At 50.0% G+C, this 26,251-nt stretch overlaps 2 protein-coding genes across 3 annotated transcripts; both read right to left on the bottom strand.

The window, feature by feature from the left end:
• Nucleotides 1-19: 19 nt before the first annotated feature.
• Nucleotides 20-5,233, bottom strand: TM6SF2 (transmembrane 6 superfamily member 2). Of its 2 annotated transcripts, none has more exons than XM_083811127.1 (10): nt 4,952-5,233; nt 2,308-2,405; nt 2,116-2,213; nt 1,824-1,927; nt 1,595-1,677; nt 1,349-1,473; nt 1,165-1,266; nt 969-1,061; nt 761-880; nt 20-495 (listed from the first exon to the last, which is right to left on the bottom strand). In XM_083811127.1, the coding sequence occupies exons 1-10, from the start codon at nt 5,041-5,043 to the stop codon at nt 295-297; spliced, it is 1,116 nt and encodes a 371-aa protein (XP_083667253.1). In that variant the 5' UTR covers nt 5,044-5,233; the 3' UTR covers nt 20-294. The 2 variants fall into 2 exon arrangements, with proteins under 2 accessions (XP_083667253.1, XP_083667254.1); XM_083811128.1 differs by having other exon boundaries at nt 2,308-2,408; nt 4,952-5,217.
• A 1,988-nt stretch (nt 5,234-7,221) lies between these two features.
• On the bottom strand, nt 7,222-26,148 carry SUGP1 (SURP and G-patch domain containing 1). The gene is made up of 14 exons (XM_083811102.1): nt 25,892-26,148; nt 25,523-25,694; nt 24,829-24,932; nt 24,174-24,401; nt 22,395-22,518; nt 21,685-21,788; nt 19,890-20,013; nt 17,562-18,082; nt 12,654-12,760; nt 11,832-12,009; nt 11,465-11,571; nt 10,486-10,631; nt 8,891-9,020; nt 7,222-8,369 (listed from the first exon to the last, which is right to left on the bottom strand). Exons 1-14 carry the CDS (start codon nt 25,914-25,916, stop codon nt 8,343-8,345), a joined length of 2,097 nt encoding a protein of 698 aa, XP_083667228.1. The 5' UTR covers nt 25,917-26,148; the 3' UTR covers nt 7,222-8,342.
• Between the last annotated feature and the right edge of the window lie 103 nt (nt 26,149-26,251).

Here is a 26,251-nt window from a genome sequence, read left to right as displayed (position 1 = left end):
CGGGGTGCAGGCAGCGGGGTTACAAAGCCGGACCCAAACTCCTTTATTTTGTAAACAGTTTTTTTCCTGGCGTGGTCCCGTCCTTCCCGGGAGCATCCGGGTGGGCCGGGGGCCTCGCGACACCCCCCCCCAGACCACCCAGCTGCACCCCTGTCCCCGCAGGCTGCACCAGGTCCCCCGCAGCATCCCCAAGGGACATCGGGGTGCGGGGGGACGGGGACCGGAGCATCCCTGGGGACACCTCTGCCAGCTCGGCCCCACCGCAGGCTCCTCTTAGGGGGGGCACCCCCCCCCTCACTGGTGCTTCTTGCCCAGGCTGGCGGGGGCGCTGGGCAGGAAGAACGCGGGGCGGCGCAGGCAGCGGAGGGCCAGGAGCTGCGGCCCCAGCGCGTAGAGGACGTTGGTGACGAGGAAGCTCCACCAGACGTCTTCGGGGGTCTGGTAGGGGAAGGGCGTGCGGGAGTGCAGCGAGGAGCCCAGGTGGGAGAACTGAGCCTGTGGGACACAGGGCAGGGGTGGCACGGCGTGCCCGGCCCCAAAGCTGCCCCCCCCTGCGCCCCCGGCCGCGCGCCCTAACTCTGCATCCGCCGGCTCGCTCCAGCCTATTTCTGTCGAGCTAATCCCCCGCTCCATTAAGATCCGCCGAGGAAAAAAAGTAATTATCGGGCTCCGGCAGCGGCTCTGGGAGCTGCTCCAGATGCGGGTACGGCCCCGGCCCCCCCCCCTTCGCTCCCTCCTGGCTGGGACTGAAGCCCCCCACCTGTGCCACGGCTCCGGCGAACACCAGGCTCCAGTCGGGCACCCAGGAGCAGCCCGGCCGCAGCAGCCCGTAGATGCAGAGGCAGAAGAAGGGGAGGACGTAGAACAGGTAGAGCAGCATCTGCCAGCGCGGGGACAGAGAGGGTCACCGCGTCCCCCATGGCACAGGGGGACCCCATGGGCCCTGGCCTCCCCCCGGCCACCCTCACCTGCACTTTGGGGTAGGCAACGGGGTCGCGCAGGTAGGGCTCGTGCTGGTAGATGTACTCGAAGCAGGAATCAGCAGGACAGTCCAAAATCACCTGCGGGTGCAAAGGGGGGATGCGGGGGGCCACGGGGCAGATGCGCCCACCCCGTCCTCCCCATGGCACCTATGGGACCCCCGTGCAGGCGCCCAGCACTCACCATGCCCCTGAAGAAGGTGAAGGCGGCCTCCAGGACCAAGAGCAGGACCAGCGCCACGTCCTGGGGCCGCTGGTGGAGCCACTTGCGCTGCTCCTCTGCAACCTTGGGGGGGGAGAAAACGCCGCGGGTTGGGCTCCGCTCCCCGCGGTCGCTGCCCCCCGGTCCCTGCCCCGTTTCGGCTCACCTGCTCCGCCGTGAGACACGGCAGGGCCCGGGGCTGCTGGAAGAGCCTCGCCCCAGCCCAGATGGGGATGAGGATGTAGGGCACGTTGAGCAGGAAGGCAGGGCTGATGTCGGAGCTGTACTTGCCTGGGGAGGAGAGCACGGGGTGGGGACGGCGCCCGGCCCCGTGCCAGCACCCGCTGCCCCGGGAGCTGTGGGTGCTGGCGGAGCCGAGCGCTGGCAGCAGGCCCCCTCCGCGCCCCCGTACCTATCAGGTTCCCGAGCAGGAAGACCACGATGCTCATCATCAGAGAACCCAGCCAGAAGAGCCCCAGGCTCCTGTAGCTCTTCCTGCAGAGACAGCGGGGATCGGACCCCTCCGCGAGGCTCAGAGCTGCCCTTCCCCAAAGCTCGGCACCCCTCCAGCCCCTCTGAGCCCCGGGAAGACGCCGCGTGGCAGCGGGACCCCCTCTCCTCCCCGCTGCCATCCCGCTCACCGCTGGCTCATGGCTGTGATCATGGCGAGGTAGAGCCCGTAGTGGACGATGCCGTCCCAGTAACAGATCATGATGCCGTGCGCCGTGCGCAGGTACGGCTCGCCCTGCCCGGGGGAGAGACACCACAAGATTTCGGGGTGGGGGCAAGCACCTTCCCCGCGTTTCCCAGGGGACCTGGCTGCTCTGGGCGCACTCCAGCTCCAAGGATTTCCGGAGCAGGAGCTGCACCCATGCGCAGGCTGGGCACACGGAGCGGCTCGCCACGAGCCCCCGAGGTGGGACGAGGCCGTACCTCCCTCACGTAGACCTCTGCGAAGCCAGAAACGAAGCCATCCTCCTCCAGGGAGACGATCAGGTCAACGGCGGAGGTGAAGGAGAACGCCACGAACACTGCGGGGGGATGGCGGGGGGCGGCTCAGCGCGCAGCCCCCCCCCTCCCCACCGCCTGGGCCAGGGGTGCTGTGCACCCTCCCGAGGGACTCACCGCAGAACAGGGGGTCCTGGAAGTAGCTCCCTGCTCTTAGGAAGCAGATGATGGAGACCAGGCCGGCGAGCACCAGCACCCCCGTCAGCACCAGCGGGCTGCTGTAGGACAGGTTGGGGGGTTCAGGCACCCCGCAGAGGGGTGGCACCCCCTGCACGAGCGCGTGCCCTATTTCATGCCCACCGCATTCCTATTTCCTATATGCCCCTGGTCCATGTGAACCCCCCCTTAGCACCCCCTGGTCCTGACAGATCTCCACAGCATCTCCAGGGCCTGAAATAACACAGGGGCAGGTGAAACCCAGGGGAATTCCAGGTTCAGTTCCACGGGAAGGGGCTGCCTGGACGAGGCTGCTGTGGCAGGGTGGGCAGGAGCCCTACACACACGCACCCCATCGTGGCCACAAGCTGGGCTTTCGCCCGAAATGCGTTTTGAGTTGGAATCGCTGGGATTTCCATCTCCCTTCTGAGGAGCAGAGCTGCCAGCCCACTTGAACACAGGCGGCTGCTCCCTGATGTACTGCTACAAGAGGCCGTGTAAACCGATTATAAAGCAAACGAGCAATGAGAAGACAAATACTGCAAATTTGTCCTAAGAGTGCAAACAAGTTGTAGGGAAATCTGTCCTGAGCTTGCTGCTTCTCTTCCAAGAAGCAATTGCATTAGCTGGAATAGCTACAGGTCTGGTCCGGCCAATTCTTCGGCTTCTCATGCTATCAAGCTGAAAACATCATGGCATTTTTCACTCAAGCCTTTAACGCTGTTACCAAAGAAAAGGAAAATGTAAAGCCCCGGCTAACTGTCTGCGGAGGCGCTGGTGTCAACAGCTTGCCCTGGAGAAACTCCAGTTACCAGCCCCAGCAATCCCAGGCTCGTGTTCGCCTTCTGCGGGCAGAAGTGTTCTTGTAGGGAAAGGGGACAGGGATGGGATGCGACGTTGGGATGGGATGGGATGGGATGGGATGGGATGGGCATCACAAGCAGCTCTGGGTGGGGCTGGGTTGCTCCTCACCCCCCTGCACGCACTGGGCGCCCAAACCCAACAGACACTCAACAAAAACAAACACTCAATCAAATAATTGAACTGTCGCTGCGTAAGTGCATTATTACCAGCGTATAATTAATTACTACATAACTGCTCCCATGGAGTGATTAATTCAAAATTCAAACGCGCGTTGTGGCGGAGCAGCACAGCACAGGGCTCCATCAGACATCACCCTGTGTGCAACGGGTTTTGGGGCACACCAGGGTGTGCTGGCACTGGGGCCGCATCCCACATCCAGCAGCATTTTGGGATCCGTGCTTGGGGCGCCAAGGTCCCCCTGCAAAGGGTGAGGGGGGGGCGCTTTGGGGACAGCATCACTCAGCACCGCAGCCTGATCAAGAAATACAGCGTCATATCCTTGCCCCATCCACGCAATGCGAGGGCAGGGGAATAATATTGTTACAGGCTCCAATTCGGGCAGCACGCTGGAGGTGCTGGCGCTCCTAACGGTTACTGATGGGTTTCATCTGGTGCCACATTAAGCAGAAGAGCTCGGGGGGCTCAGAGGGACGGATCCAGGTGCCCCAGTGGCAGGGCTGCAGAGCCCCGGTGCTGCGCGAGCGCAAGGGATGAGCCGAGCCCAAGGGGTGGAAGGGAAAGCCCGAAAAATGCAAAGGAAAATCAGGAGATTTTGAAGTGAAGCTTCAGGTTGGGAAATGCTTGGTTCTGCAATGAGACGTTTGGCTGAAAGCCCTTCGCGCTCAGTGGGAAAGCCGAAGTAGAAATTAGCGGTGCAAAGAAATACATAACGAAAGGGGAAAGGAGGAGGATGGGGTCCTGGTAGAAATGCGAGGATAGAAAGTACAGAAAATTGACAAAGAGGATAAGGGAAAAGCCCATAGCTCCTGAGCGTGGGACTGGAAATAAGAGAGGAGTAAGCAGCTGGGGGTGGCTTTACAAAGGGAAAGAAAACGAGCGAGCCGGGTGGTGGCAGGGCTCCGGGGAGCCACGCAGAAAGCTGACAGCAGCTGGTGGTGCAGCCACTTGGTACCAAACCCCCCAGGGCTGCTAAAAACGCCCAAGGAGAGCGTGACGGAGAGCCGGGGGAGCACCGACCGGCCAGGACATGGCTCTGTCGGGCTGCCCAGTCCCCGGGGGTTTGGGAACTGGCGACCCCGGCCACGCTGCACGTTGTGCAACGAGCCTGAGCAGCCCTGCTGCATTTCTGTTTGCTGATAACAGGATTTAAGTCATAAACGCAGCCGTGAACCACGTCGGCACAGTCCCAGCCCGCAGTGGCCTTTCTATGGGCTCGGCTGGGGCAGGAGCGCCCCGGACCCGGCACTGTGCCTTGGGCTCCGGCAGGACCCCAGCTCCCTGCCCCGGACACCGCACCCCCCTCTCCAGGTCCGGATGGGACCCAGGGGCCTGTCCCAGGTGGGTCTGCTCCCACTGACAGCTCCCTGACCCCACAGCCTTGTCCTGGGACAACCCAAGCACCCCCTCACGCCCCCCAGCCTGGAGCCAGCATCCCGCACCAGTCCAGCACTGGACCTCGCCCCAGTTGCCCCCAGTTCAGATCACTGCCACCAGCACCCGGCCAAACCCGGCGCCCTGCCCCAGAAGCTTTATCCCAGGCCAGTCCCGGTCCCGCACTCACTCTGCCAGTGCCACCAAGCCGCTGACACCGAAAGCCAGGGGGAAGGCGAGCAGGGAAGGGGCGAGGGCGCCCGGCACGGCGGGGAGCTGCATCCCCGCCGCCACCGCCGCTGGGAGCCCGGACTTTGGCCCCAAGGCCGGGCCAAGAGGCAGCGCCCTTAAAGAGCCAGAGCCGCCCCCGGCAGGAGGGTGAAGCCCCCGGGGGGGGGTCTGCAAAAGGGTGAGGGGGTCCCAGGAGCCCCGCAGCCCCACCACAGGACCACAGGGTTGCAGCACTCGAGGGCTGCCTCGAGGCACAGTGTGGCCAGTGGCGGGGGATGGATAAACGCACTGCAGAAGAGGCTTTGAATGTTTGGGGATTGGGCTTTTTTCATATTTCTTTTTCTTTCTTTTTTTCTTTTTCAGTTCATTCCGGAACCCTTAAGCACTTAAAAGAGCCAAGAGGACACACCTCTTAAGATCTGTAAGAGGAAAAGAGAAGCGCATGAAAGGCAGCACTTCATCCACACCTTCAGTAAGGAATTGAATGGAGCAGAAGGCAGGAGCTTGAAGGTCTCTGTGTCCAGCTGGGAGCCCGGCATTAACCTGACCCCCTCCTCTCCAACTCTTCTCCAGCACAAGCATTCACCTCCGCACCAGCCTGGGGAGAGAGAGGCTTACAAACTCCCACTCCCACAGCATTTAGCAGACCCCAAACGCAGCCGCTCTCAACCTTTCACCTTCCCCACAAAGCCTCCACTGACGTGCCACTGTGTCACTCTTTTGCCCTGTTGCTTCAGAGTCCGGGGACTGAATTAACTGCCCTGCACTTTGCCCTGGGCTTGCTCATCACCGCTGGGTGCCGGAGGACTCCGAACACACCCGCGTGCCCCGTCAACGCGGAGGCAGGCACGGCCGCGAGGAGCGGCGCGACCCGCGGGGAAGGAAGGACACGAGCCTGACACCAAGGGGTCGGTCTCTGGGGCTCGGTAATGAGGCTTGATTTGGGGCTGAGAAGCCACCCAGAAGCACTACTTGTCCAAAAAGCAGCGTGACGGCCTGTAAAAGAAGAAAAGGGATGAAACCAGGTAATGAGGGGCAGCTTGAGTGATAACCTTCAGATCTTCCAAGCCACCGAAGGCTCCAGAAGCGTCACAGCAGGCTCCTTGCTCTTGCAAGGACAAACAAGCCCCAGCTCCTTTGCCTCTCCCCAGCCAGGCGATTGCAGCGGTGTCTCCTGTACTGCACTGCCACATAAACACGGTCAGCACGGGCACTTGTGCTCGGCCACGAGCACCAGGAATTCGTTCTTTGATCCAAAAGAGCCCAACTTCGGTGACCTTCCGGGCACGCCACGACAACCGTCCGTTTGATTAGGTTTCTGAAGATGAAATCCCTGCTTTGTCGGTAATGATGGAAAGGAGGAGGACTGCGCTAAGTGGCTCTCTGAGTTTCTGCAGAACTGACCCCTGCCTGCTGCTCTCAGGGGCACGGGGAATATTGCATTATTTACAATGACACAAGAAAAACAGAGCACAGAAAAGCACGTATTGATGAGCGCCATCTGCACACGTTATCAAAACAGAAGGGGCTCAAGAAAACCAAGGCCGCTGTGTTGAAATAAAAGAATAAAACAACTTTTGCCAACATGACACCAGGCAAGAACACAGCAATCTCCGTAGTATCAGATTAGCTCTAAAGACTCAATCAGGAACAGCAGAAAGCCCGTCCACGAGCACTCACCCTGCCTTTAAGACCATGCTGTGACCAGGTCATTGTTGGTACTAAAAGAATGCGGTGCCACGTATGCTTGGAATAAAAAGCAATTCAGAAAGAGTCTCCACTCTCCAACAGCCTCCCTGCACGCCCCTACCTGTACAGAAAACCCAGCAGAGTGAGAAATTGGCCCTGTGGTCCTCCAGTCTCTGGTAACCAAGCAAAATCAGCTCAGCAGCCCCAGCTCGCTCCGGCCAAACCCCGGCAAGGTGAGCCAGGAACCAAGAGCTGAGCAGCACCACTCCAGGGAGGACCCACAGGGATTGTTTTCCTAACTTAGCAGGAAAGCACAGCTGTCACAGTGACCTTAATCATTTGAGAAGCGCTGCCAGCTTTCCTATCTTTGTTTCCCAATCTTCCATGCTTGGTGCCCATGCTGATTAGCCACACCGAGTGCAACCTCCCCATGCACAAAGCGTAAGGAGGGCACGTGGGGCCTCCCCAGCGGCCAGCCCAGCTCCATGCATTTCCGTTTCACACTTCCATTTTCCCCACAATGAACCCCTACCGAATGTATGGTTTCAAATGTTTTTATTGAAAGCCAAGCCCTTGACTCTACGATGTTAAGGAAAGTTAACAAAGAGAGAACCACATGCCAAGTAGTTGGACTGAGGAAAAACAAACGCCTCCCCCAACCCAAAACTTAATTTTTCATCTAGGATGTTTGGAAGGAAAGAAATCTAGAATAGTCCTTAGCCTCCAAAAACCCAAGGCAAGACCGCTCTTTCCAGTAATTCAGTGATTAAAACTAAGGAACAAGTGAGTTTTATTTTATTTACAGGTTGAATGAAGAAAATCTGTACTTGTAGAGGAGTTTCATAGGACAACAAAATGCAAATGGCCTTTGATAAGCTGCGTTCGAAGGCTTGGTTCTTCATCACCCACATCCACGCACAGTGTTAGCGAGTCTCTCGTTTTGCTAAGAAGCTGTGGGTGAACTTAGTGTTCAAGAAACCAAGAGGCTGTCGCCTCTGAAGTTGAATGAACATCCCCTGCGCTCCTCAACCCTTGCAGTCAATGCTCCGTGCACTGATCCACACCTCTTCTTCCACAGGACAGAGGTAAAACAACTAGGCACTGGTTTTGCAATGTCAGTTGGAGGTCAGACTGTACTTCAGGCTTCATGACACCATCAGAACCCAGTTTGTCAGGGAATAAAGACTGAACAATAGCCCCAAGAGTTGGGTTGGTTGTCATATTTGCAATAAAAAAAAACAAAACAAAAAAAGAGCAGCACAAGCTGCGTTATCTGAACAACAGAGGACCTGCCGTTAGGCAAAAAATGCATTCCTTGTAAGTAACATGGCACTCAACTATATACAAATGGAGTCCCTGAACTATTCCTATCGGTATCTTTGGTGCTACCCTTCCACTCAGCAGGGCACCGTGTAAAAATCTCCCTTCTCACCTGCTCTATCACCCTTCCTGAATCCCATCCAGGCCTTGTTACAACACGGTTGTCATGACACTCGAGTGTGCAGTGAGTGGGCTCGCAGGCTGTTCTTCTGGGTGAAAGATGGTATTGTGACTTCAAAAAGTTTTACGATATTAGCAAATAAGAGAATGATAACGTAGTTTCATAACGTTTCACAGTAAAATTACAATTGTTTTGAAAATACATTGTCCCAAAAACATTCTCAGTAGTAAGGTCGTCGTGGATTGTTCTGCGGGGAGTAACAAGAGAAAATTAATCAAAATTGCTGTCTTCACAGAACAATGAGCATTTGAGCTTAATTATCTGAAAAAGCCACTGAAACGTGACATTTCTGACAGCGAAACCTCAGATTTCCCATCAAAAGTTACAAACGTAGTTTTCTAGGTGTGCTGGCATGCTGAAGTAAAGGCAAATGCAAACCTGAAAGCCTTCTCCAATCAGGAAAACAATTATTCAAAATAAGCCACGGATTCGTGGACGACCCATCTGCTTCCTTTGTGTGCAGCATCTATACTTAGTAGTACCAGAGAAAACTAAAGCCAGCAACTTTTGTATTAAAAAAATCACATAAGGAAAACTGTGCATCTGTGTATGTTTGGCTAACGACAAGTTGATTCAAAATGAGAATGAATCAAAGAAACTTTCACAGCATTTGCTCACTTGGTTACGTACTAGGAACACTCCCACCCTTATAAGATATGCACAATTCCTCAAAGGATTTGTCACTTCGGCTTGTCTGGGACACCTTACCAGTGGATTTGGTCGGAACCGGTAGGCAAGCATCATTCGTTTACGGAATGCCTCGTACTCATCATCCTCCTTGGTTAGCTCTGCAGGACGATCGATGCCAAAACCAGCTCCATCCACAGCAGTAGTCCCCCTGTTTGGAAAAAGGGAAGAAAGCTTCCGAGGTAAGCAAACGTGATCACCTTCCCACTCACCGAAAATACCGTCTGCCTCCTGCTGTTGGAGCTCAGAGAACAAGCGTCAGGGAGCACTGGGCATCATCGCACAGAGCACCGCATCGAGACCGACAGGTAATACTGAGCAGATTATTGTATTTGCCACGTTTCTGCGTTGCCCTTCCAGATCAATGATGCTTGCTGTTGTTAGATGGAAGCAGTAGTGTCAACATGTATTTGCTTAAACTTTTAGAGCTGGAACAGAAATACTGCCTGTGCTTTGGATGCCTCCCTACTGAATGATGCTCTGACTGGCAGGCTAACCTTCGGTAACTGAAGGCGCTGGTTTTGTACCTCAGTGACTGGAGGTAGACAGAACTGTTAACAACGTGCCTGCCTCCCATTCCTTTACTCCAGAACAGTCCAAAATTGGAAACAGCCCATTTCCATCTCCATTCGAACCTTCTTGTCAGTCCTGCGAACATCAGAGATGGTAGAGCCCAAGCAAATCACCACCCTTGTTCAACCATGGTCAGGAGCTGCCTTCCTTCTGTTGTTTTAAAGCCTTGCTGTTTTGATCACAGTGATCTTTTATCACAGGTCTTCTCTGAACAAATAAGCATGCTGCCAGAGAGATCTTCTTGCAAAAGAGGAGCAGAAGCGCTTTGTAGATTTACTTTATGTTGTGCAGTAAACAAACAACTGTTATTTATAAAAGGATCTAATGCTAAAAAATAATTCAGAGCATTTCCTGCCACTGGTTTTGAAGTTCAGCACATGCTACCACCAGACGATCCATCTAAAAAGACGTTCTAACCTATTTTTGGATGGAACTCTCCCAAAGATTTTTTTATATATAAAATGTGATCAAATCAGTAAACTTCTGTGCAAAAAAGTGACATCAAGAGAGCTGCATGATCACACAGAAAGCTCTCTGCTATGGACTATGCTATTTTTCAAACGCAGGTCTATCAGTAGCATATATTGGTAAACGCCTTCCATCCACAGTACACCAGGGACTAGCTAGCAGGCATCAAGAGTGTTCAGATGCAAAAGGCATGTTCTTTAATATTTAAATTTATGACTTTAAAGACATGCCCTCTGAGAGGTGAGGTACAGACGGGTGTTATCTTCATTTTATAGATGGGGAAACTGAAGAGAAGGCAACTAAGAAAAACACACTATGCAAATTGAGATTTGAAACAAAACACTGGCTCAGATCAGACCTCCTGCCTGAGACACAGTAACAAACCCAGTCCTTGTGGGGAGGGAACCCCAAATAAATCAGAAACGATTTTTCTCCTTTGCTGTGAGGATTCCATATTCCGTTCAAGTGATGAATTGCAGTCACATTCACTGCAGCTGCTTCCAGTAGGCTAGGGTAGGAGCATCAATTATCAGCCTAAGAGGAAAGGACTAAATCAATAGTAGAAGAACTCTTACTTGCTGACTGGGTTTTTAATCCCCTGTCCATCTGAGCCAAGTCCCTCGCCTTCCTTCCAGCCCATCTTCATTAGCATTTGATAACCTATGTTTTCCACAGTCAGTTTGAACTCTTTGTATTCAGAATAATCTGGTTCACGTCCTTCCTGCAGAGAGACAAAACGCAGAGTTGGCTATTTTGTTTATGCACGTATATGCCTATCTTTGTGGGTCAAAAGAGGGAGAAACCAGCTTCTGCTACTGGATGCTAGGGTGGTTCTGACAGTTAATAACTAGCATGATTTCTTGGGACTCCATTTCTGTACCACCACAGAGAACAGGTAAATAATAAAGCACTGCACAGCCATGCATGCCCTACAACATAATCTGCAAGAAGCAGGGAATGCTACTGTGAGATTAAGCTGAGACACATTCAGCTCCTTGAATTTAAAGTTGCTCACTGGATCAAGTTTCAGATACGGTTCTTATATAAAACCAGGATCTCCAGGGAACGTCAGAACCCATGCCAGTTACAAGAAAACATTATCACGGATGCCAGCATCAAGAAGTTCTACAGTTTAGGAAGAACTGGCAGGTATGAAGTACTTAACATAAGCTTTTTGTGTGCTTTATGCTTTTGCTTTAGTACAATTGCCCGGATAAAAACTCAAATTTTCCTTGCTTGGTGTCAGCCACTGCTTATCTTAAACAGGAACGGCAGACAAATGGGGGGTAGTTGTAGAGGTTTGTCTCTAGTTTCAGCTAACTCCCAAATACTGTCCCAATAGTCTGTTCTCTACCACATCTGTTTCTCTGCAAAGAGCAAACAACTAACCCCTTGTTTCCTACAGAAATAACAGGGCTCTCAGTGAAGCACCTCAAAGCAGCAAGGTAGCTAACTGCTCTGACAAAGGGCTAAACGTGCTCGAGGTCTCTCTCTTATTGCTGCAGGACAAATAGGAAGCATTGCCACTGCCCTGTGAAATCTCTGCTATTTCACCTTCAATGCCTTGAACGTCTCCATGAATTTCTCCAGCTCATCCGGTGGAAGAAAGTCTCCGATGAAATGCTTCCCTCTGCCCATCTGGGTCAGCTGCTCAGCCCACTCTGCCCGAGAAACAAAGAGAAAACAGCAGTAACGCGGCGTTCTTTGACTCGAAATTTCAGAGAGTTTATGAAGCATAAAGCCTCACAGGAACAGACTGTTATTATCTCCACTCAACAGGGAGGGAAGCCACGGCATGGACCAGTGAAAAAGTGACCCCTGTAACTCCCATGCTAACAACATGATCTCAGACATCTCCCCCTGGAGGCCTCTGTACAACTGCAGAGCAAGCAAGGTGTTTGCCTGGCAGCTCCCCACACACCTCGCGTCTTGTCCATCTCCATGCGTCGAAGCTGATGCTCCCACGTTCCCAGCTCGCTGTCTACCTCTTCGTCACTGTCGTAGCCATGCTGGTGCTGCTGAATCGCCTTCTCCCACATCATCTGCATTTCCTGCATGGCTTGCTTGTGCTTCATGATCATGTCGTACATCTGCTGCATCTAGGGGAAGAGAAACAGAGACAAACCGGTTTATAGGCAGCAAAGCCTGCCACAGAGGCACACAATTCGGGGGTAGAGCCCACGCCTGCCTCAGCTGCCATTCAGAACACAGGTTATGACAACTACAGGTCCCAACGGGCAGCGCTGCTGCTTGATCTGATCCGCTCGCTTCTCAGATCAAACAGGAGCACTACGTGCTGGGTCCTCCGAGAGGCACCTGGATATTAAAGCTGCCATCGTATCACCCCCCCAGTTTGAACACCCCCCTGATGTTCCAGCAAAAGCCAATTCTGCTCCCACTCCGCCCCAGCCTGCACATATCCCCTCACCTTCTCCCCACTGCTAAAGCAATACATAACCAGCTGCAGACGTGACACACCAGACCTTATAGATTTTGGGTTTTAGTTTGGTAGCACAGCAATTGGCTGGCTTAATTCGTATTCCCCAAAGTCCTCTAAGATATTTCTGCTGACTGCAGCATCACATGACTCTTAGACATTCAGCACAAATCCTAGAGATTTATTTGTGGGCCACTGGAAAACTTTCCTTGCTATCTCCACCTCCATCTTCCCATCTAACTCTGCCACGCTGCAGCACAATATGCAGGTACACGAACGATTTTGGAAGTATCTTCAGGGCATTACCTCCTGCTGCTCCTTCAGCTGTTTCTTCTGGGCCTCGGAGAGCTCTGTCACACCCACCAAGCCAACCGGTTTCCCTTTTTCATAACCAAGACCCTTGAGGTCCTGAACTGAAATAAGCACACGTAAAAAAGACTTTCAAAGATCTGAGACAGCCGCTGAGGCCAGTGAAACCATTCCTCGAGACCCCCTCGTGAAGTTCCAGACCCATTTCATGGTTCCTGCATTCAGACACTTCGCTGTAGAACAACCACCTGGAAGGACTTAAAAGAGGTAGGAAAGCCCCTGGCTCGCACTGCCCTCGCCAGCCAGCTCGGAGCAATCCCTTACCACAGCCCAGGGCTCACACCAGCAGGCTGGCAACCCACGTCTCACATCCCCAGAGGTCACGCTGCATGGCAATCTGCTATGACACGCTTTAAAAATTATTGCTCCTTTCATCTTAATTCTCCTCCTAAGGCTTCCTCATGCACCCAAGCCACTGCAAAGAGCGATACTTAATTATTCAGAATTGAGGCACGAGGAGATCTGAGCCTGTCACCATATTGTTCAATCTGCGCACGTAAGTGTCTGCTGATTACTATGTAAACAGCAACTTCATTCAAAATGAAAAGCAAAATGACCACATTAGAATAAAGACATGAGCATTATGCTGCTTTGGAAGTTACCATTCCCCAAGGAGATTTTAGTTTCTAATCTACAGGCTCAAGAAGAGTATTGCTAGGGATGTCGCCACTGGTTTCAAAGAGGGGACATTTTAAGTCTCTGCTCGACAATCCCACTGATGTATCCTCCTTTTCCTGCAGCATCCCATTTGGAAGCTCCTCCTTCGGAGTGACTTTTGCTGCTGTATCAGGTAAACCCTGAAATAAGATATTATGATTATCTGGGCAGGAAACCCGCTGATTTAAAATGACCACACGACACCAAGTTCAAAGCACAAGCTAAAGGAAAGAGAGGGGAGGGAACAGAAAGGAAGCCTATCTGTAATTGCTGCACCATGAAAAAGAGTAATATAAACATTGCTGGGGCTGCAAAAAAGAGATTTACAATGGAGATTGCCTTGCAATTGTGGTTCATATATATCTAGCAGAGCTGGCAGCTCCCCTCTAACGCACCTCAGAATTAAGATTCCAACGGTTAAATATTTAAGGGATTAAAAGAAGAGACACAACCACACTTGAAAGCACGTTGCATTTTTCAACACCAGGAAAAGAATTTCCTCCTAATGACTGCAAAAACCTCAATTTGAATGTAAGTCCAGACTACAGTTAAATGATGCTTCATTAATTATTCATTATCTATTAATTATGAAGCCCAATAATAATAGGATCATTGTTCATGACACCAAATGTCTACACAGCATGCTAATTAGGCCCCAGGGGTCGTCTTCTCCCTTCCTCTTATTCTCACCCAGGGCAATTGATCTGAGCACTCTCGTCCCCCTCCTTTCCCGCATGCTTTTGGCCGAGCGTGCCACAATTGGGAAGTGGCTTCCTTAACTCCAGCCTCCCAAGGAGAACATGAAACAGCACATCCAGCCTCCCTCGCACAGCCAGAGCCTCTGCACATTCGCACTAGCACCGTCAGTCAACTCTGCAGGAAGAGTTATGTAAAACACTGCAAGAGGTTTTCTGAGAGCAAGGAAGCAATAAGTGGTGTTGCACCAGGTTTGGTGCTAGGATAAGCACTTTCAGCTCCCAGGAAATAAGAGCAAATAGAAAAATAGACCTATCTACTACTGAAAAAGAGCCTGATTTCGGTCTCAGAGAGCAGCGACATTTAGAGACAGTTTTGATGAACACACTACGCTATTCCATGTAAAACCCACTACAAAGAAGAATCCATCCCCAAACGTTATGTGAGACTGGGGCACTTCAGCATCAGCCCTAGTCAGAGATTCACCTCCTGTCTCAGGGCATGGGAAAGCTTTCTCTGAATGCACCGAGGAAGACTCTGCCCTTCACAGAGGTCAGCAGCTCTTTGGCTTCATTCTGAATTGCATAAACACTCAGGCTAAGAGCCAGGCATGGCTCTAGAGGCCCTACAAGCTGGTAGCTCGCCAGCATATATAACCACCTTAAAGGAGAGAGGTGAGACTGTAGCATCTTCTTTTACACCCCAGAAAGCATATGCCACTGCTGCTTCCTGTGCTAAAACTACATCTGGTTCGTCTGACTGCTCTGGTACCTTGCAGACTTTGTGCTGAGATGATGCTGAAAGAGTCACTGCAGAAATTTAGCTCTGGGGGATATTTTTGTAGTCTTGGCCCAGAGCATCACAATACAGGAAGAGTTGACGGAAAAAGCAAGGCTCTGCCTTAAGTCTACATTTGAAGATAAAAGAAGAAAAACTGTTTATAAATAAGATGTCAATGTATTTGCATAAAAATAGATAATGAGATTTATAAGTTCCTTACACCAGGCAACAATACGCAGAAGATACGAAGCTGCTTCTCAGCCTCCTGTTCAGCAGGTTTGGGAAAAGTATATTTTTCCCTTGAATGACATCAGCTTTGCCTACAGGGTTAATGGTGCAGTCTATCTGCAGCATTGGCAGAAGACTACCTGAAGGTTTATCCCTTTCCCACATGCCCAAAGAGGAGCCTGTTACAACTGAAGCAAATGTCCTTTAAGAACAGCAGAAGAAATTCCAATAAAAAAGTGCCTGAGTTGTTGTCCTACAGCTTAAAGATCTTAATTAAAAATAATCAGATGCAAATCGGTCCAATATTAAGTTTCAGAATATTCTAATGACAGCCTATAGTATCCCATTAGTCCACAGAATCCACTAATCACAATATCTGTGCTCTGTTCAGCTTTTTAGACATTATAGCCCCTGCAGCATATATGCAGTTAAGCGTTTTGATATCAATAAAAGAAGAGCCTTGTTTCTGTCCAAAAGGACTACATTTTCTCCTCTCCGCGATACTGATCTATTACTAAGAGGATATGAGAGGAATCAGAACAGCCCTCCACTAAATCCAGAACAATTGCTAAGGATAAAGGACTAAGATGTAGATATTTAGGTACCAAAACGTATTGTGCAACTAACCTTCCAGAGGACTAGGGGTGCAATTTGGAATTTTCTTCACCTCTCAGGTTGAAGATGTTAATTCTAGAAAGGGATTAGTCCATCTGAACCAATAAAGAAAAATCCTTCCCCCTACAGAGCATTAACAGTGCATTAATGGTTGATTTGTTATGCCTGGCAAATTGTTTGCCGTCCTTTTCTCCTACTTGACACAGAGCCCTGTAGAAAGTGAGCACGAGCACAGCTAGCATGTCCCTGTCTAATTAAGAGAAGACTAAAAGAGCCAGGGGAGATTTCAGCAGGAAGCATGCTGGAACGAGCACACGGATACTCTTGCAGGCCCTCACTGCAGCAGGAGGCATTAAGATGGAATCTGATGCTTGTTTTGATAGCGCCTGCCCAGCTTCATCATCTAAGCTTCATTACTGTCTGCAAGAAAAAAGAAATTACTCTAGAGGTACGAAATAAGACTTTCATATCTGATTTCTGGATTACTACAAGCAGCAATTCAAGGTCAAATGAACGAGCTATCCAGGTCAGTATCTTGTCCTGTACATACAAGACGTATAGGTAAGAATTCTGCATAGGGCTATGATCAGAAAGCCAAATGATGTAGGAACTTCTCTTCATCTACATTTGAAGTGCTGGATGAGGAGATTGAGCGCTTCCTTCCTGACCTCTCTGCAGAGCCTACAGACTCCGTGGCATATACAGCCAACCCTACACCTTATCCAAGCCTAATAATCAAAGCTATTAAAAGGTTGAGAGACTATGCCCTCTATAACCCAGCCAAAGCAGAAGACCCACTGACTTGCTGGAGCAGTGAATTCTACAGACTGACCACGTGTTGAAAACTGCGTGTGGTCTCACCCTGCAGCTCTGGAAATTATACCTTGTTTTCTATTACTTGCCCCACTTCATCCGTTCTGTGATTGCTCTTTGAAAAAGGTCCTTATTTAGACAGGTACTTATTATTTCTCCTGCGACTCTAATGCTGCGCTATTAATTCACTCAGTTTGCCAACACCGACTGCCTTATCTCGCATCTTTTCTTTCTCCTTCTCACATCCTTTCCCCATACCACGCTAATTGGGCAAAGGATTCAAAGGCGCCGTCTTAAATGTCTGCACTCACCTGTTGTCCTTGGATGACTCAAGTTTTGTATGCATCTCTAACTGTCTGCCTAATTACCTACCCGCACATGCACAGATGGGCCACAAGAGTTCAATCTCTGAGAGCTCGCTGCAAGTGCCTAGACTGGAAGAATTATCTTCCAGCACTTGAACAGGGCTGCACCCCCTGGGTGCACTTGGCAGGTGAAGCAACAGGGGCATCAGCCTCACCACTGGAAGAGGACTGTGAACCCTGCCTGTAATCAAATGAACTGAAATGGGTATAAATTGGAACGGGGAGTAAGACTCGTGTTTGCCAGCACTCAGGGAGCAGCTATTCCCATTTAGCCTTCTGATCAGTTAGAGCGAGATGGAAGTGCTGCCCAGGGGTTTTATCCTACCATGGGGAATAAGCACAGTTCAGCTTTGATATTTGTTTTCTGACAGACACTCTTCCTGAAGTGAAATAGCCCTAAATAGTGTAGAGGCTGAGGCTCTAATGAGCTATAGCACAGCAGGGTTTTACAGATAGCTGAAGAACGATAAGATCCAATCCCTGGTGTCAGAGAGATAAAGTGGTTTATCTGGGTTTCCACACAGGGAGAGTTAGCTGCTGGACCCAGCTGAAAGATAGGGGGCTGGCGACCAAGGAGATTACAACAAGAGATAGACTCGCTGGATTTTCTGTTTACAAAGCCAGCTGGGCTAAGGCAGAACGCACCCCCCAGGAAAAACAGTTAATTAACCCAAGATACAGAGCCACTAACCTGAAAGAGGGGAGGGAGAATCCAGCTGCTGGATCAGCTGCGGGAGGGGCAACTCAACCTTGTCCTCCTCCGGCCCCCACCTGCTCTTCCGCTTCTTTTTCGTGGTGCCCGTAGCGGCGGCCGTAGCTGTCGGTGCAGCAGTGGTTGTAGCCGTCTCGTTAGGCAGAGTTGAGGAGGAGGATGGTGAAGGTGAGGGCAACGGCGAAGGCATGGGCAAGGGCACGGGCAGCGGTGGGGGCACTGGCAAGGGCAACGGGGACGGCACCGGCAAGGGCACTGGCAGGGGCAGAGGGGAGGGCACGGGCAAGGGTAAGGGCAGAGGTAAAGGCAAAGGGGAGGGCACGGGCAAAGGCAAGGATGATAAAGAGAGGGGTGACGGCGATGCCTCAGGACTGCTCTTCCTTTTCAGGCTGGACTCCGCAGGCACGGGGGCACTCGCAGTGCTGGTTTTGGCCTTACGGAACTCCTCCAGTTTCTGCCGGTAATACTTGTAGCCTTTGCTGTTTGGCTCATATAAAAACCTACGGGGGGAAGAAAAAAAAGGACATTTGGATGTAACGGTCATATCCAGGGGTTGGATGTGGCACAGTTAGGTCAGGTCTTCTCTTTCCTGCAATGTTCTTGCACAGCTAGCCCTCCCGCACCCTTCCTTGCTCTCCAGCACCATCCTGTGTGTGCGTGCACGTACTGCAGGGTCCCACGTGCTTTACAAGGTAGACTGCAAGCCTTTGGGATCCAGAAGCGTACTTCCCATTCGTGAGCAAACCACAGCTATTTATGGTGCCAAATAAACACATGGTACTGAAAAGGATCTCGGTACGCTTGTGGAAATGCGAGGTCCTCCCCCAGAACACACTGGCCTTCCAATACACGTCTGGAAAAACTGCAAGGGCACCACAACATGTTGGATTTCAGTTCACAGAAGAAAACAAACATTCATGTCTTGCCAAGAAGAATGCCAAACCACTGCCTGAAGAAACTGCTCCCAGCCCTCTATTCAGGCTAGAGGTGTAGACATTAACAGCCTGCTTAATTATACCATGACTGCTCCTTCTGTTCCCTCATAACCAGAAAAAAAAAAAACACTGCTTTAGTTGCTACCCCTTCCAGAAATAGGCATCTCTGACCTTTTGGGTAAAATAAAGCTCCTTAGTCTCTGTGGGAAGAACATGAACAATCTTCAGTCTAGCAGCAATGTAAAAAAAAAAATAAATAAAAAATTCAATACACTCATGTTTATTACAAATATATATTTTTGGGCTCCCTTCAAACACTTCACGCAGAAACTTTGTCTATTCCTAACACCTCTGCAATCTTCTTTTTGGAGAGGACCAGTTTAATACTTGATACATCCTCTCCTCAGGACAATGCCTGCTCCTACAAGAAGACGTAGGAGACAACAGGTCTCTCCATTTATCGCTGCACAGCAGCTACAGGCAAACACAAGCAGAACTCTGACATTTTAAAATGCACTAAATTTGATCTTGCATCCCTCCATTTGAATAACAGCATTAGGGACTGATTCAGGACCAAGCAGAGGGCAAGACAGGGCCCTGTGCATGGCAAATCTGATGAGACCTTAGCAGAGGAGGTAGTGTTTAACTTGACCGTGCTCAGGTGGGATCGTGGTGGTGTTTTAAAGTAAATAATGATGCAGCTCAAATATTAGCACATCTGTCGGAGGTAATTCACAACACAAGGGGACTACCCAAGGGGGCCAGAAGGCAGCCAATAAAATGCCAAAATATCAGCAACAAAATAAGGCTTCCTGAGCCCCACTTCCCTCCCAGAGAACACACCAAATTGTTTGTAAGAGCAGAAAAATGAAACAAGGATGACACCAAAGGGAGCCATTAAACAGCTGCCAGTAAGCGCTGAAGGGAGCGATTCACATCTGATGTGGTAAAAACGATATTCCAAAGGGGGACCTAATGGTGAAGGACTACTACCTGCGCGTTGGTGAGGATGCTGCGTAAAGAGCAACCCAGGAGATTAATTGGGCAACAGCAGTAGGAGTGGTGGATGGGGGAACACAACAGAACCCACTTCTAGGGAACGGTTTAAAGGTTAGAATTATACCAGTACGTTGCAACAGCAAGCAGACTGGGAGGGGAGCAAGCCGTAAATTAACTGTGGAGAAAACAAACTGATTCCTCTCTCTCTGTGCCTTGCTTTAAATTGTGAAACTTCAGACTGCAAAAGTATCAAACTGCGTTGTCCTTGTAACTTCAGACTTCCAAGCTTGTCTATCATTTCCCCTTTGGAAAACAATAAAAAACCAACATCCAAGCCTACACACCACACTCAGCAGCAGGCTTCTTCCTTTACCTGAAAGCATGGTTCTCGCGGTTGTTCTGCAAGGCAATAGCTTCCACCTCGGGACCCCCGTCCGCTATGAACCTGGCCAGTTTCTCAGCACAGTTCTTTGTCTCTTCGTCCTCTGGGGGTGAAACTTTAAGCAGGCTGTCAGTACTGGGCCCAACTCACACAAGCAACAGTCAAAGCCTATCTGTTCTAAGAACCCCAAGAGCAGAATAAGGGCAAAAGGTCGAGTTTAATTTTTAGAAATATTAAACATAAACAGAGTTTATATCACAAGAACATGATAGTGCATTACGGTTGTACAATAAATCTGTAACCAGAGGAGTGCCCATTCACACATCACCGTCCTCTGTGCCAGGAGCTAGATGAGAGCAGATTAACAGACAAACCAGCTTTTGTCTCCAAAGATGGACACTCTTTTCTCTCTACTGCAGAGGAAGTTTGTTTCTTCCTCACGTCACGTACTTTTCCATAGTATTAAATCTCAGTACTAGCAATTATTTCTCATTAAAGGCTTTGCCACTGAAGTCCACAGGAGCAAATGGGAAGAAAAAGTGGCAAACTAACAACAAAAGTAATCCCATTTGCACCGACTGTCACTACACATCTGCTGGCCATTTTAGGGGAGGGCTGTAGGACAGAGGAAACTCTGTGAAACAGTCCCAATCCTCACCTGGAAGAGGTGACCACTGCAGCCTTAGTCCAAAGGCACAGAGAAGGCTCAGGCTGTTAATATTTCAAGCATATTTGATGTTTATAAGGAGCCAGGCAAATATGTTATTTAGCCTTGACAGCCTTATATGACATTTGCTACCTGCACAGTACCAGTGCCAGTACTCCAGTGTGCTGGCACAGGACCAGGAGGCAGAAGACATGATTATAAGCCACGGATAAGTCATAACTTTTCCTTGCTTCAATATTCCACACCTGTAAAGTATGGATAATACTGCTTAGCTTCTAAACTGTTGTATCAGCCAGTTGATATTGGTAACAAGCTCCTTCAGCCTACAGTCTATTACGCCAAGATTTGTTTGAGCCGTTAACTCATCAGCATGACAGCTAAATTGCATCAATGCTGCCTTCCACAGCAAAGGAAGCTGACACAGAGAGGCCGAGTGATTTGCCAGGGCCACATGGCAAGCCCAAAACAGAGGCTGGACTGGAAGCAATAAATGCCCAGCCCGCAGACCACGCTTCACCCACAACAGTTTTTGTCTCCTAACAGAGTTAACCTGGTTCCACTGCCCGCAACACCTGCCTGCTGGCAGACCACCCACAGCTGCTGTTTTCCCACCTGGAATCACAGTCCCTTATTTAAGGGTTTGTGTCTCAAGCAGAACGTAAAAGCTTTAGATAGGGAAATGGCAGCAGAAGCGAGGATTACGTTCAAAGAAACCTTTTCATTGATAACAAGTCAAACAACATACAAGAATAAGCACTTTTCCTTGGTGCATTTTTAGGACTGAAAGACTTTCCAGATCACACATAATGGTGAATCATTTTAGCTCACTTTAAGTATTTTGGAGAAATACAATGCAAATCTCTTTCAAGAGCCTTTCACACAGAACGTGGTATAGAATGCTGTGGGCTTGGGGAAAAAAAACATCTTGGCAACAGAGTTTGATGCCATAGGTCACCATCTCCTTTGATTTTGAAATTTTATTTACAGGCAGGCAGCCAGCCAAATATCCATTCTCACTGTTTCCAGGACAGAGCTTACATACAATTACAGAGAGAGCGAAGAAAACAAACATAACTTCTGTAATTCATAGAGTATTCTCCGGATCACAGTCTTAATTACCTTTCTGAGAAGAGGATGCCTGAGAACTTTGATTCTCTTTTCTTATCTCTGCCACTTTCTTTCTGTAGTAAAGGAATTCTCTGCTGTTCTTATCATGTAAAAACCTAAGGTGGAGATGAAGGAAAAACAGCAAAAAAACATGCATCAGCAATGACTGTAAAAAAAACAACACTGATACCCTAGGGATGCAAACACCTCAGAACTAGAGAGAACAAAATAAATTACTCAGAATGCGCTTAAACTGTGGGTTACAAAGTCTTTAGCACATATAAATATACATAGCTCTAACCTAAAGACTTGTACCCAAATGTTTTGTGTTACTTCACAAAGAAAAATAAGTAAGTCTCTCCTTTTCATGTAAGAGGGGACCCTCTGTCCTCAGCCACACAGCGTATCAATGGCAGAGGAGACAGGATCAGTCCCAAGAACCAGACCGGTGTCCCCACAGGCTAGGTGCTGTGCATGCAGCCAGATCCCCGTGGCTATATCCTAACCGTCTGATCTGTGTCTGCAGCACCACCACAGCATTGCTTGCTGCCTCAGTTTCCCCCATCTATAAACCAGAAGCAATTACTTGCAACAGCGCTCAGATCCACCTAACGATAATTAAACCAGAAGCGCTCATGAGAGCTACGTGTACAAGGCTGATGTTCTTCCTCCTACAAAGAGGGAGCGTTCTGCTTTGGCAGACAGGTTAGCACCACACTTACGAAAAAGCTGGGTTATCCTTGTAGTCTTCCATAGCGACCTTCTCTAACTCTGGTCCCCCTTCAGCCACGAACCTAGCCAGCTTTTCCACCACTTGGCGGGTCTCCGCATCCTCTGGGGGCAAAACTTTAAGCAGGCTGTCAGTACTGGGGTTCAACTCACACACCAAACAGGCAACAGGTACATTACTTCTAAGAACCACGGCGACAGACAAAAGTAGAACGGGAACGGGAAGAAAAAGGATGAAATGGGGGATCCGGTCTTACACAGCTGTACAAATCACAATCTTTAGGTTACAGTCAGCCTCTGCCCTCCCCTGCTAGGAAGCTAATATTCTGACTAAATCCTTCCTACAAGGAAAAGCCTAAAAATTGGCTCACCGCAGTTTAGGGCGCAACTTCAGTCGCAACGTAATTTGCTTCTGACAATTCTACTCCACACAAAACACACGGTGGGAAGGAATGGGGTTTTTTAAATACAAAACCCCAACCACATTACTGAAGATTACAAATTCCAGTTCCCAAGACATCGTTCTGTACCAAGACAGCAGGGACAGCTTGTGTAGCTGGAGCATATAGTTCTTCCTACTGGCACATGCCCATGTCCCATCCCTCACTTGGAGGGAATCCCATTGGAGATGAGAGCTCAGTCTCCAAGAAACTGTATTTTGGCTTCTGCGCCAAGAAAGGAACCCACCAGCACTGACAGTTATTACAGAGCTGATGTAGGACACATTTGATGGAAACTAAACACAGACATTCGTCTAGACAACAACGTTTTGGGTAGGCCACTGAACACAGAGCACATAGGAGCAGAGGTTTCTGCACTGCTCTAGACTACTTGGAACCCAGGGTCCGTGTTCTGCCGTCACCCTCTGCAGCCAGCAGCTATTTATCACGTTCCCGCAGTGCATTTTATGCTTGGGTTCAGACTCGCTAAGATTACGCTTTTATAAATCCCACCAGCAATAGCTAGACCTTACACGTAAACATGTAATGAAATGCATCGTGACACAAAGCTCAGTGTGACTTATTTAGCTGCTCCAATCTAATTTTATACTTGATTAATAAGTCCGTGTGAAATTCAGATTATTAACCAAATCTGCCTTCTGGCTTCCTAGCCTAGGTTATTCACAGACACACGGTTATTTAAGTGCTGTAATATTCAGCATTGATTTTATATCCTGCTTAAGATTTGAGACTTTTGAGGTGAGATTTTCTAGTGAGACTTTGGGAAGAGGCAGGAACTTTGATTTTAACCGATTGTACTTTTGTGCCTTTCATTTAGTATATGTGTTAGTATTTAGTACACTTAGTTTTATTCACTTATACATGCATTTTTCCCCTTACACAACCACTCCTAAACTCAGGACTTTTCATCTCATACCATTTAAAAAACTAAAATTTCATATTAAACACAAACATTACACTTACATCTTTTTCAAGGTATCTCAGCACTAGCCATTAATGAATTCAACTGTATAAAAAGCAGAATTCTTATCGAGCTCTGTAATAATTATCGAGCTCCATTAAGAGCAGAATATATTCTCTCACCTTATTTTCACAGAAGGTTACATGCTGTTTGACTTGGTAACTCAGAGAAAATGATCTCCCCAGGCACAAACCAGACCCAGCCTAACTATGGTGAGTGGCCTATCTCCCACACCAAGCTCAGGCTGGATAAAAAACGAGGATAAAAAACCTTCTAAAACTCAACTGGTATCACTAGGGGAAGTGAACCTGAACCCCAAAACAAACAACGTAATACAAGGTGTTATTTACCTTTAATTTCCAACCACTGCTCATAATCTTCCTCCTCATCTTCATCTGGTGACTGAAACACACTGAGGCGGTTAACGACTGGGGTCTGTTTGGAATGGGAGTAGTTCTTCGCTTGCTGCAGCATGCTGCTCAGGACCTGACCGGGGCGCTTCCCAAACAGCATAGGTTTCTTCCCAACGTTTGGTGCAGAAGCGTTTGACGAGTTATTAGTAGAACTTTGGGGAGGTTCTTAGAAAAGAATGAGGGGGAAAATAATTCCTGGGCATTCTTACTGTTTTCATCTCAGCAGGTTACAAATAACAAGTCAAGCAGTGACACAGCTGCAACAGGCTGTTATTTTCAGAGTAAGTTAAAGACATTGACTGGGAAAAGCCGCATAACTAAGTGAAAGCTACGATGATTTCTACAAAGTAAGATTCAAGCTAGAAGATGCTCATCTTTACAGCACCTATAGGTTGAAAGAAATACAGACATCCCTATCACATCCCAAAGAAAGACTTCGATCCAAATTTAAAGGGGTCATTGTTGCTTTAGAACTTACTCATACTGGTAACAGCTCATAGCAGGATTTCTAAAGGAAACATACACGAAGGCAGATCACACAAAGCTGGGATCATCACGAGAAGGAAGGCCTGTTGCTCAGAAGTCGACCTACCAGCACTCGACTTTTCCTTCTGCAGCTTGAGAAACTGCTGGAGGAAACTGCCATCATTAACAAACTTGTTGGAAACAGAGGCTTCGTTGTCAGCACCGTCATCTCTAAATAGAAAAAGAAAAGCAGGTGATGGTACACCCCAGTCCGCTTATACACATTTATTTCAGACAGAAAATAAGATAAGTGCCAGCGATCCCTAATCTCTCTTATTTTGAGACCACACCTAGCTTCTCAAAAGCACAAGAAGCATTCAGCTTGCTGCTCGGGGCATTTACCTCTGGTTCCCACCAGACTCCCTTGTTACCACATTGAAACAAGATTTCTACTTGCAGGGTTCTGCTGTTGTGCTTTCAGGAACTCTAGGTAGGCGTTTAACCATGGATTGTGCTAACTCTTAGAGAGTTACAATTGCAAAAAAAGTAGCCATTAAGAAGCATAGGGAAAACATAATAGCACTAGGTTAAAAATGTTTGTTGTCAGGGCTTGTCTGTTAACATCAGCACCTGAAAAACCTGGGGAGATCAGTTAAACCGAAGGAGCCGGTGAGGCCAATCCCAACGTTTCACCCTTCAATTATCAGCTTCATCCTCGTCAGTGCTTGCCTCCCAGCACAAGATCTTTGCAGAACTGCCCTCCCGTTTTATCTGGCACCCACCTTCTGCCGCCCCCCAGCCGCACCGCTCCCCTCACGCACTCTCCGAAGAGGGGCAGCTGCCGGATGCGCAGGGAGTTCTGCCTCTCCTGCTGCTCCAGGCGGGCCTCGATCTCCCTCTTCTTCTGCGCTATCAGCTCCTCCTGCTGCAGGATGTTCGCGGTCGTCTTGGCCGATTTGGACTGCGAGACGCCGAACCAGCGGCTGGCCTTCCCTGGAGAGGGGGGAAAAGGAGAAGAAGGGGGGCAATTAGCGCTGGGCGCGGCGCATTAGCTGCCGGGGGGGGGCCGGGCGGGGCCCTGAGGGCAGACCCCGGGCCTGAGGCGCTCCGGGGCGCGGATCCCTCAGGGGCACAGCGGGGCGCGGCCCCCCGAGGCCGGGGGGAGCCCCCAGGAGCGGCCCGGGCCCTACCCGGCGCCTCGCGGGGGTTGTCCATTTTGGAGCTCCCGGCCCACCATGCACCGCGGCCGGGAGCGGAGCGCCGCCGCCGCCGCCAAGTCTGCTGGGAGGTGTAGTCCGGAGAGGTTTCCGCCTCCCTCCCGGATCCCCGGGGCCGTGCGGAGGGCCGAACCGCTCCGCCGAGGCGGGAGGGCCGCGCCGCGCTCCTTCCTCCCCCGCCTCAGCACCCCTCTATGGCGGCGCGCGCCCAAACTACAACCCCCATGATGCCCCGCGCGGGCCTCCCGCCTCCCCCACCCTCCCCGCGTCCCCCCGCAGCAACGCGCGGCGGACTCCAACTCCCATGGTGCCCCGCGCGCACCGCCCCTTCCC

This window comes from Anser anser (assembly GCF_964211835.1).
Source record: "Anser anser genome assembly, chromosome: 25".
Classification (NCBI taxonomy): domain Eukaryota; kingdom Metazoa; phylum Chordata; class Aves; order Anseriformes; family Anatidae; genus Anser; species Anser anser.
Note: the sequence above shows the minus strand (reverse complement) of the source record. Positions and strands in the feature narration are given on the sequence as shown.

What these genes read in the sequence shown, in the direction of transcription:
- SUGP1 (XM_083811102.1), bottom strand. Translation starts at nt 25,916, where the DNA reads ATGGACAACCCCCGCGAGGCGCCGG. An exon ending in AAGGATAACCCAGCTTTTTC is followed by an intron (nt 21,789 to 22,394) that starts GTAAGTGTGGTG and finishes TCTCCACCTTAG; the next exon opens with GTTTTTACATGATAAGAACA. An exon ending in GGAGATGGACAAGACGCGAG is followed by an intron (nt 11,572 to 11,831) that starts GTGTGTGGGGAG and finishes TTTCTCGGGCAG; the next exon opens with AGTGGGCTGAGCAGCTGACC.
- TM6SF2 (XM_083811128.1), bottom strand. Translation starts at nt 5,043, where the DNA reads ATGCAGCTCCCCGCCGTGCCGGGCGCCCTCGCCCCTTCCCTGCTCGCC. An exon ending in CCAGGACCCCCTGTTCTGCG is followed by an intron (nt 2,214 to 2,307) that starts GTGAGTCCCTCG and finishes ATCCCCCCGCAG; the next exon opens with TGTTCGTGGCGTTCTCCTTC. An exon ending in ATCACAGCCATGAGCCAGCG is followed by an intron (nt 1,678 to 1,823) that starts GTGAGCGGGATG and finishes CTGTCTCTGCAG; the next exon opens with GAAGAGCTACAGGAGCCTGG.